Raw genomic sequence first — 9986 nt, 5'->3', positions numbered from 1 at the left:
TGTTAAGATGTGACAGAGTATTCAATGAGTTACCCGTTGAGCCGAAAAGAAGAATCATGAGTAAATAAGATGAACGTTGGAGCGGCGATTGGAAGACTTTGGAGTTTCATCGACTGACTATAAAAAGAGTTTCTCTCCGGAAGGAACTCACTAGTCTTGAAAGCATTAAAAGAATACAAGTCCATTATCACTGTAGAGCTTCTTCTTCGGACTTCAAAGAGAGTTTTTCACTGTAGTATTTATATACTCTCTGTATGTGAGCTTACACTTGTAAATCACCCTTCCTTAGAGGGATTGATCTTCACCACTTATCCTACCTTGTGAGCAAGAGAACCCAATCCACTGTGTTGTCAGTTAGGATTTAAGTCTCTCACTTTCTGTGTGATCTTATTGGTCTGCATGTACTAGTGTTGAGAGATTGTAAACTGGTCTGAGGGTACCAGTTGGAAGTGTGAAATCAGGTCTACGTGTACCTGAGTTGTGGTCTACGTGTACCACTGAGTTTCTGGTCTGCGTGTACCAGAGGAATTATTGTAAAGGGGTGTTGGCTCCTGTGAAATCCAACCCAGTTGTAAGTTCTGAGAACATAATGGATACTGATGATTGTTCAGGGGAAACAATCACTAAAGAGTGGACTAAGCAATTAGCCGAACCACTGTAAAAATCTTTGTCTCATCTCGTATTTATTTTCAGTACTTCATTATATTAATTATCTGTTGATTTAGCTAATCAATCTACTTGCAAAAGAAAAACTGTCCATTACAGGATTCAAACCTATTCACCCCTTCTAGGTTGTTTTATCAAATAGCTTCTTATTCAGTTGTCAATTACATTGTCACATTAGCATGATGTATACATTGTTGCAAAAAAAATTCCAATAATAGCATTACTCTAAAATCAAATCTCATCCCCTAGGCAAAACGACCAATTATCAACCTCTTTAAAAAAATATTGTTTACTGAAAAACTGATGTACAACAAAATGCTTGTAGATGTCAAAAATATAAAACATATTTCAGATATATAACATCGCTTTCGGCACATAAGTTGACGAATCACTTGCAACTTTTCGACCGTCCGCATCCTAGCCCGAAGGCACCTTAAATCTGTGATAACAATACAAAATCACCAGGGGGAAAAAAGAATAAAGTTACTGAGCATCAACTTGTGTAAAACTTCTAAATATTTAGCATTTTCCTTCTCACAATCTATCTTCACTTTTGTACTACTTTATAAATTCACATGGCACTCAAAAATATAAATTGGCAACCTAGCTATGGATTATTCAGTGCCGACAACACTAAAAAAAAAACAAACAAACAAATCTTATGTAAAAAGAATTTGGTACGTTTTTTTGAAAAAACCCGCCATCCCTGGTTTTTTTCAATTTTTGGCTACGTACGTACGTAAGCATCAGGTATACCGGTAGATTGTGTTAACTTCAATTGAATTTCACGTACTTGAATGACAAGACAATAATTCTGGACATCTACTATCCTATATCATGCGTTGAGAATTCATGCGCATATAGACGTACTTGCTTGATATCTACTATGTTCTTTGCCGTAAGCCTGTAAATATGTACTGATTATACGGTAATTAAATTAACACTTGGAAAGCACTTTTATCATTATTATGTGCAATATTCTCTTCCCACCAGCCAAGGGTACATGGAGTTAATGTTAGATTTTTTAGAGGGTTCAACCTAAAATTAATTGGTAATAGGTGGAGTAATCTCTAGATTTTATTAATCAAGCTTGAGTGGCTTAGATAAGTGATGTGAGACAAGTCTAATACTCTCATTCACGTGTAGCCCGGATGCACGTGGAGGTGACAGGTCAGGAGCTGAGTGATTGACTCGGGCTACGGAGATGATAGAGACTTTTCCACGAGAGGTGAGACCACCTAAGACCTAGTTCTGATAGCATGTTAGATTTCTTGAAGGGTTCCAACCTAAAACCAATTGATTCATTCGTACTAATATTTAGGTTGAAACCCTCCAACATGTTCGGTGAAGTCGACATCGACTTCAATTCTTCCCACCGGCCAAGACGACTAAGTCAAGTTGTCTCCAAAAGGCCCTCTTCAATCCAGAGACCCAAATTGTCCCGGCCCGTTGCACCTTGTTTGGATCAGATTTTTGCTGTCTGAATTTTCTTCCATTAAGGACACTTTCCTATACTAAACCTACGTACCATCCAATTTTCCTCTTTCCTTTATGGGCTTTTAGCGGGTTTTGATTGGATTTCTTTTTTGCTGTCTGAACAAGTCAATTTTGTTGTTCTCTTACTTTAACAGTGACATACACCAATCCCACGCGGGGGTCCCACCAATTCCTTTCCCGGGCATTGAGGGCAACTGGTTGTGGTTGATGTTCACCCTACTGCATGTGTGGTGCTTGATGCTTAGCCAAAAAAAAAATTGTGTGGTGCTTGATCTCTGTCTGAGAAAAACAATTCTAATCCTCCTCATTTCCCTACTCCTATCATCTCTACCACCTCTGTTTTCAATCTCATCACCACATGATACATTATCCACATCCTCAGTTCTCTCTGTTTTCATACTTATTTGTAATTTCGAGCTTAAAAATAATAAACTTATTGAAATAAAAAAATATGCTATATGAATTTTGTTTGAGAGATCAAATCTTGCAAAAAAAAATTTTAAAACTATTTTCGTAAATCTATTATTTTTAAGCTTGAAAATAAGTTCTTATTTTTGAAGTACTTATTTTGGAATGTGGAATGGGGTCAAGTCGAAGAAGACTTCAATTCTTCCCACTAGCCAAGACTTAAGTCAAGTTGTCTCCAAAATGTCATCTTCAATCCAGAGATCCAAACCGTCCGATTGCACCTTGTTTGGATCAGATTTTTGCTATTTGAATTTTCTTTTGTAAGGACATTTTCCTACGCTAAACCTGCCCTCCAATTTCCCTATTTTCCTTTATGGGTTTTTAGCGGGTTTTGATTCGATTTCTTTTTTCATACCAAAGCTCTTGTACTTCTTCATGAGATGTCGATGTTTCCTGTAAAACAAAATAAACCTTGAACATAATGTATTATTGTTTCCATTTTATACAATTACACGCAACAACTGTTTATCCAAACAGAAGCTTAGTTATTAGAAGAAGTTACTCAAAAGATGGGATATTTAAGGGTTGATCCAAACAGTGCATTAGAATGGTCATCACTCATTAGATATTCTTCCAGAAGTACCAAGATCTTTCCTTACATATTTTAAGCCATGGCTCAAAACCTCACTTGAATAGACAGACTCAACATACAAGAAACTCAAGCAGAAAAACCCACACTATCAACAGCCACATATCATCACACGCTTGTATTGCAATATATTTCATAGTTATACTAGATGGTTTAGTTTTTCTAGACCAACAACTTCGACCATATTATTGTCGATGTCCGATCAATTTAGGCGATTAACTTGACAACCTCACAAAATGATCGATTACGATTACGATCAAAATCAAACCATGCGTGGGTCCCCCAATCCCCTTTCCCGGGTCTAACTGGTTGATGTAAAAAATGATAGGATACATGAAACCTGATCTATGAAAGTGTCCATGAAATGATATGAATGGTCCAGATTCACAGGCAACGGGTCTCTTGAGAAGGTTATGGAACTGCACGGCGCAGGTGAGCCATTTTGGGCCCATAAAGAGTCTAATTTGATGATCGAAAATCTTCATTTTGCAGAACTTGTTGAGAACATTTGTGCCAAAATTCATGTTGTTGTAGGTTTCATCCAAAATTGAATGGTTTTATACTGCCAACTTGGGAAAATTACGGTTTCCAATAGGTTTTTTCTCCAATTGTTGCTCTCTCTATCTAGCTATCAAGAAACTTTTAGGTATGCCAGGGATCCCCTCCGGTCTGTTTCTCATTTTTCGGTCATTTTCCGATCACATTTGACTGATCGATTTTGTTCATTTTGTAGAGTTCGGCGAGAACCCTAATCATGCCAAAAATTGTGTTCATCGGACTTTATTTGATATATAATCAGCACACGTTAAATTTGCAAAAAAAAAACCAAAACTAGGTTTTGATTCAGTGTATTTTTGGACTTAGTTTTGGTTTTCTTCAATTTTTACGTGTGCCGATCATGTATCAAATAAAGTCTGATTAACACAATTTTTGGCATGATTAAAGTTCTCGCCGAACTCTACAAAATGAACGAAATCGATCATCCATATGTGATCGGAAAATGACCGAAAAATAAGAAATATGTGATTGGAGGGGATACAATGGGGCTTGGTATCCCCGGGATACCTAAAAGTTTCTCCTAGCTATCTATCTCCACTTACTACCCAATTATTATGCGGGAACCCAAGTTTTAGTTCATATACCACAGCTTTTCTTAGTGACAAAAGTAATATGTGACAAGAAGTTGGAAGAGCTGAGTTTTGTTCACTCTCAACTTAAGAGGGTGATCATTACCATCTTTTATATTTGTTGAAATGACATGGATTCCATCATAAAGTAATGTTATGCTTACCCAAAAGTGTATTACATAGTAAGCATGACATTACTTTGTAGTGAGATCCACACCATTTCAATCAATAGGAATGAGGGTAACGTTCACCCTCCATTTTTAAGGAGGGTGAACAAAATTGCACTCTGAAAGACCACACACTATGAATCTGGACTATTCAATTCTTTTATTTACATTTATGGACCGAGTTACATGTATTGTACCAATCCTCGATTGACGTTCACTCTACGTTTTACACTCATGTGTGGTGCTTGATCTCTATATATTCACAAGCCCCTCAATCCCCCCCACTATAAACTAGTGGAGTACAAACCAACATACTACACCCCTTTAAATTCTACAAATGATAAATTACACTTAAAAATAATGGATACCCCAATTCTAATCCTCCTCATCTCCCTACTCCTATCATCTCTACCACCTCTGTTTTCAATCTCATCACCACAGGATACGTTACTCGCACCCTCATCCCTCTCTATTTCCGACGTCCTAATTTCAGCAAACGGAATCTTCTCCACCGGCTTCCACTCCGTTGGCGAAAATGCCTATTGCTTTTCTATATGGTTCACTAAACGCACATCCGACGGCGATCTCACCGTGATTTGGATGGCCAATCGCAACCGACCCGTCAACGGAGAACGTTCGCAACTCTCTCTCTTTAAATCCGGCAACCTCATACTAACCGATGCCGCCCAATTCCCTGTTTGGTCCACAAACACCAAATCAATTTCCCCACTTTATTTACAACTACTAGATACTGGTAACCTCGTTCTTCGAAATCGAAGTGGTTCAATGAAGGTCTGGGAAAGTTTTGATTCACCGACGGACACCCTTCTTCCAAACCAACCCATAACCCGAAATTCAAAACTCGTCTCCTCTCGAAGCCATACAAATTTCTCATCTGGGTTTTACACCCTGTTTTTCGACTACGATAACGTCCTTCGTTTACTATTTGACAGCGCGGAGGCTTCCAGCTATTACTGGCCCGACCCATGGTTGAACAACCGGCAGTTGGGTCGGACCAGCTATAATAACACTCCAACTGCGGCATTCAATTCATCTGGGTATTTCCGATCAAGTGACGATTTTGAGTTTAAGGCTTTGGATTATGGGATTGGGGTTTGGAGAAGATTGAGAATGGATGTGGATGGGAACCTGAGATTGTATAGTTTGGATGAGGAGACAAGGATTTGGAATGTTTCTTGGCAAGCCAAAAGTGAGCCGTGCAGGATCCATGGAGTTTGTGGGCCCAATGCGATGTGTAATTATGATCATCCGGGGGAGAATGCTGGCCGGAGATGCTCTTGTTTACCCGGGTAATGTTTCCATAGTTCCGAAATTACTCTATTCTTGTAAACTTCTCGGGAAATAAGTCTCTTTTTTTAAAAGGCAATTTTAAACTAAAAAATAATAGGATCTTGATAAGATTTTTTATACTGTGCAAAAAATCAAAAATTATTTTTTATTTACATTATTTTTGAGTTCGTAAACGTGAATATGAACTCAACGAAATACCAAGAAAAAGTATATCTTTCGTATAACATAACGGACTACTCTCCGCACAAAGTTTCCACACCGCTCTTAGAGTTCTCTTAAGTGCTCTAATTTTTAATCCGTTTGAACCGGTACGAAAATCTTATTTTTTTGATCATTTTATCCTAAAAAGTCATAATTAATTTTTGTCTCGAGGGCTTTCATAATCAAGTTTCTACTCTATAAGATCCGAAATAAAGAGCAAAAACTTAATTATGAGAGCCTTAGAGACAAAAATTAATTGTAACTCTTCAGGATAAAATGATCAGAAAAAAATAAGATTTTCAAACTGGATCAATTTTTTTAATCCTCTTTCCTTCTCTTGTGTTTAGATTACTATTTTCTGAAGATTTCAAATTTTTTGTTCGGAGCAATACATATTTCTCAGCCTTGTCATTTTCCCTTGGGTTTTTTGCTACATGAACCACAAACGGCACAGTTTCCTTGCCCCCAGAAAATTTTCAGTGCTGGTTCGATATATCTCACGTGGTATTCGTTCGGCACATTCAGGTCGTTCAATACATTTTTGAACGGCTCAGATTGAAACCCTCTCTCTCCTCTCACTCCAACACTTTCTCTCTCTTTTTCTCTTTCCAAATCTGAGCCATCCAAAAAATACAATAAACAGCTCAGATGCACCGAACAGGTACCACGTGGTATCCACCTGGCAATGAAAAAAATTTCCCCGAGCCCCACACTATTGCACTACAGGATGCGCCAATCCCATGAAAAACTTGATTCATGAAGTTCCATCTTAATTAGCAGTACTTCCATCTTGATACATGAGTTCCATTAATGCTCATTGAGTCCTTGATTCCCACGAAAAAATTCTGTTGCAATAATCTTTACAGACTTTTTATGCCATTGTTGGCCAACTCTCCATCAGGTACAAGGCAAAAAACCTTACAGATTGGTCTCTCGGGTGTGAACCGGAGTTCAACCTCTCCTGCAACGCAGCCGAATCCAGTTTCATCAAACTCCCTCACACAGAGTTCTACGGCTACGATATCAATTTCTATGAAAATTGCACCTATGAAAGGTGCGAGGAAGTATGCTTACAAACGTGCAATTGCTACGGCTTCAATTTCAAATTTAACCACGACTCGGGTCATTACAATTGTTTTCCAAAGTCACTGTTGCTTAACGGACAAAGATCCCCTTCATTTTGGGATCCTTTGTATCTAAGGCTGCCCAAAGCCTCCGTCACTTTTTATGCAAATCAAAAACAAGAAATCGGGTTGCATTGCCCCCCGACCACACAAAACTTGCTACTCGATAGAGGTTACAAGAAACCCAAACAAAACAGGATGTTGCAGTTTATGGTTTCGTTCACCTCTGCATTTGGCGGTGTTGAAATCATTTGTAGTTGTTTCGTATGGTTATTGTTGTACAAAACCCAACAAAGATCAAGTGAAAACACACAAAGTTACGTTCAAGTTGTGAGTGGGTTTAGGAAATTCACTTATGCCGAGTTGAAGAAAGCAACGAGAAATTTTAGGGAAGAAATCGGAAGAGGAGGCAGTGGGATTGTGTACAAAGGAGTTTTATCTGATCTTAGAGTTGCAGCAATCAAGAGACTCGACGAGGCTAATCAAGGGGAAGCAGAATTCCTAGCGGAAGTAAGCATCATTGGAAGAGTTAACCACATGAACTTGATAGAGATTTGGGGATACTGCGTTGAAGGAAATCATAGGCTATTGATTTACGAGTATATGGAGTGTGGATCGTTAGGAGAGAATCTTATTTCTGACACCCTTGATTGGGAGAAGAGGTTTGATATTGCAGTTGGCTCTGCGAGGGGCCTAGCTTATTTGCACGAAGAGTGTTTGGAGTGGGTTCTCCATTGCGACGTGAAGCCTCAAAACATTCTCTTGGACTCTAATTTCCAATCCAAGGTTGCAGATTTCGGCCTCTCCAAGCTAGTAAACAGAGGGGGTGGTGGAAAAAATTCAAGCTTTTCCAGAGTGAGGGGGACAAGAGGTTACATGGCACCTGAGTGGATTTCCAACCTCCCGATCACATCCAAAGTCGATGTTTATAGCTATGGAGTGGTGGTGCTGGAAATGGTCACGGGAAAGAGCCCGATGGCAACGGGTGGTCAGGGGTCTGGAAATACAGGGGAGATGGAACAGAGAGGGCTGGTGAAGTGGGTGAGGGAGAAGATGAATGAGAATGGAGAGAATGAACTGTGGCTTGAAGAGATCATCGATCCAGTGATGAAAGGGAAATGTGATTTAAGGAAGATGGGAATACTGGTTCAAGTGGCATTGGAATGTGTGAAGGAAGATAAAGATGCAAGACCTACCATGAGTCAAGTTATAGAGAGGCTTCTACCCCATTAAAACAGATGACTATTAAGAGGCAAAGATGGATTAAAGATTGACTTGAAATCAAGGGTTCCCATCATTTGGTTTCAGAATTTCACTTTATGCATGCATCCTTTTAAAATAGTCTCGTATTTTGTATAATTATGCATCATTCTAATCTGCTCTAGCTATTAGATAGTAATATGCACAACTTCTTGTTGATGAGGCACTGTACAATTGGTTGCGAAAATATAGCTTCTTATTAAGTTGTCAATAAAATTGTCATATTAACATGATGTATACGTTGTTGCGCTACGTGTTCCGTTAATATCATTTCTCCAAATCACATCTCATCCACCAAACAAAAATGACCAATCATCAACCTCTTACAAAAACACTGTTTACTGAAATACTGATATACAATGAAATGCTTGCAGATGTCAAAAATATAAATTATCTCCCAAATATATAACATCTCTATATGTGCTTTCGGCACATAAGCTGCGTAATCTTCTTTAATTTTAAACTGTGAAGTAAAAATTCACATGGTACTAAAAAATATAAATTGGCAACGTATGCATTATTCACTGCAGACAACAGTAAATAAAAATAAAAATCAAATTTTACGTGAATAGAATACAAAAGTTCGGTATGTTTTTTTTTTTCCTTCCAATTTTTGGCTACATACGTAAGCATCAGGTAGATTGTGTAAACTTCAATTGGGTTTCACGAGGAAGACAAGACTGTGAGTAATTCTGGACATCTTCTATACTGTATCATGTGTTGAGAATTTTTGCGCATATAGATTTAGTTGCTGGAGATCTACCATGTTCTTTGTTGTAAGCCTATAAATATTTACGGACAGTAAATCGTGCTTAGCCATTCCTATCAGGAACTGTATCCATTATATCGAGTCCTCCCTGAATGCGTTGCTTCTTCGAATTGTAAGGAGAAATTCCCACATCGCTTGGTACCAAATTAATGTGAAGATAAATGTTTCCTTAGTATTTTGTGAAAGAAAAAAAGCCCATTCAGTGATGAAAGAAAGCACTTTTAGTATCTTTAGCCAAAATGGGAAACTACTCCATATTTTCTAACATTTTAAAATAAACAAACATTTAGGGACAAAAGAAAATCCGAAATTGGACAAATAATATGAGACGGAGGAAGTATTGTTTATGTGTAAAGTGGGTTGGCAAAGTTGCCTTCATTTGATAAGGCTTGTTTGTGACTTGTGAGTAATAAATGGAACCAATGTGCTCATACCCGGGCCGAGAGATTACTTTGGTCGTCATGCAGATTCCTGCAAAAAAAATCAAACTTGGTTCTTCCTATCTACTTACCGTGCACTAAGAAACAAGAACCAAATTTCAACTCATTCGCACCAAATTTCATTAGTGTGCAAAATTTACATCGACGGTTGCGTATAGTCAATGAAGCGCGAACCAGATCAAATAGGGGTTCGAAAGCTGGTTCTTTCACATTAGTATTTGGTAAAATTCGCTAAATTTTCAAAAGAAGAAGATGCAGTGTTTTTTCTTGGTACTATATCTTTAATGACACGTTGTTTCTCTGAAAATCAGTTTCGGATACTGTCAAATGGAGAAGTTAATTATTTTTCTTGAAAACAAATCTAGAA

General features: G+C 38.1%; 1 protein-coding gene across 1 annotated transcript; it reads left to right on the top strand.

Moving 5' to 3' along the window:
• The first annotated feature begins 4792 nt into the window (after positions 1–4792).
• On the top strand, positions 4793–8640 carry LOC131331267 (putative receptor protein kinase ZmPK1). Its single transcript, XM_058365148.1, has 2 exons — positions 4793–5824; positions 6928–8640. Exons 1-2 carry the CDS (start codon positions 4875–4877, stop codon positions 8381–8383), a joined length of 2406 nt encoding a protein of 801 aa, XP_058221131.1. The 5' UTR covers positions 4793–4874; the 3' UTR covers positions 8384–8640.
• The last annotated feature ends 1346 nt before the right edge of the window (positions 8641–9986 follow it).

Source organism: Rhododendron vialii, chromosome 6a (assembly GCF_030253575.1).
Source record: "Rhododendron vialii isolate Sample 1 chromosome 6a, ASM3025357v1".
In the NCBI taxonomy this organism is placed as follows: domain Eukaryota; kingdom Viridiplantae; phylum Streptophyta; class Magnoliopsida; order Ericales; family Ericaceae; genus Rhododendron; species Rhododendron vialii.
This window is presented reverse-complemented; position numbering and strand designations above follow the sequence as displayed.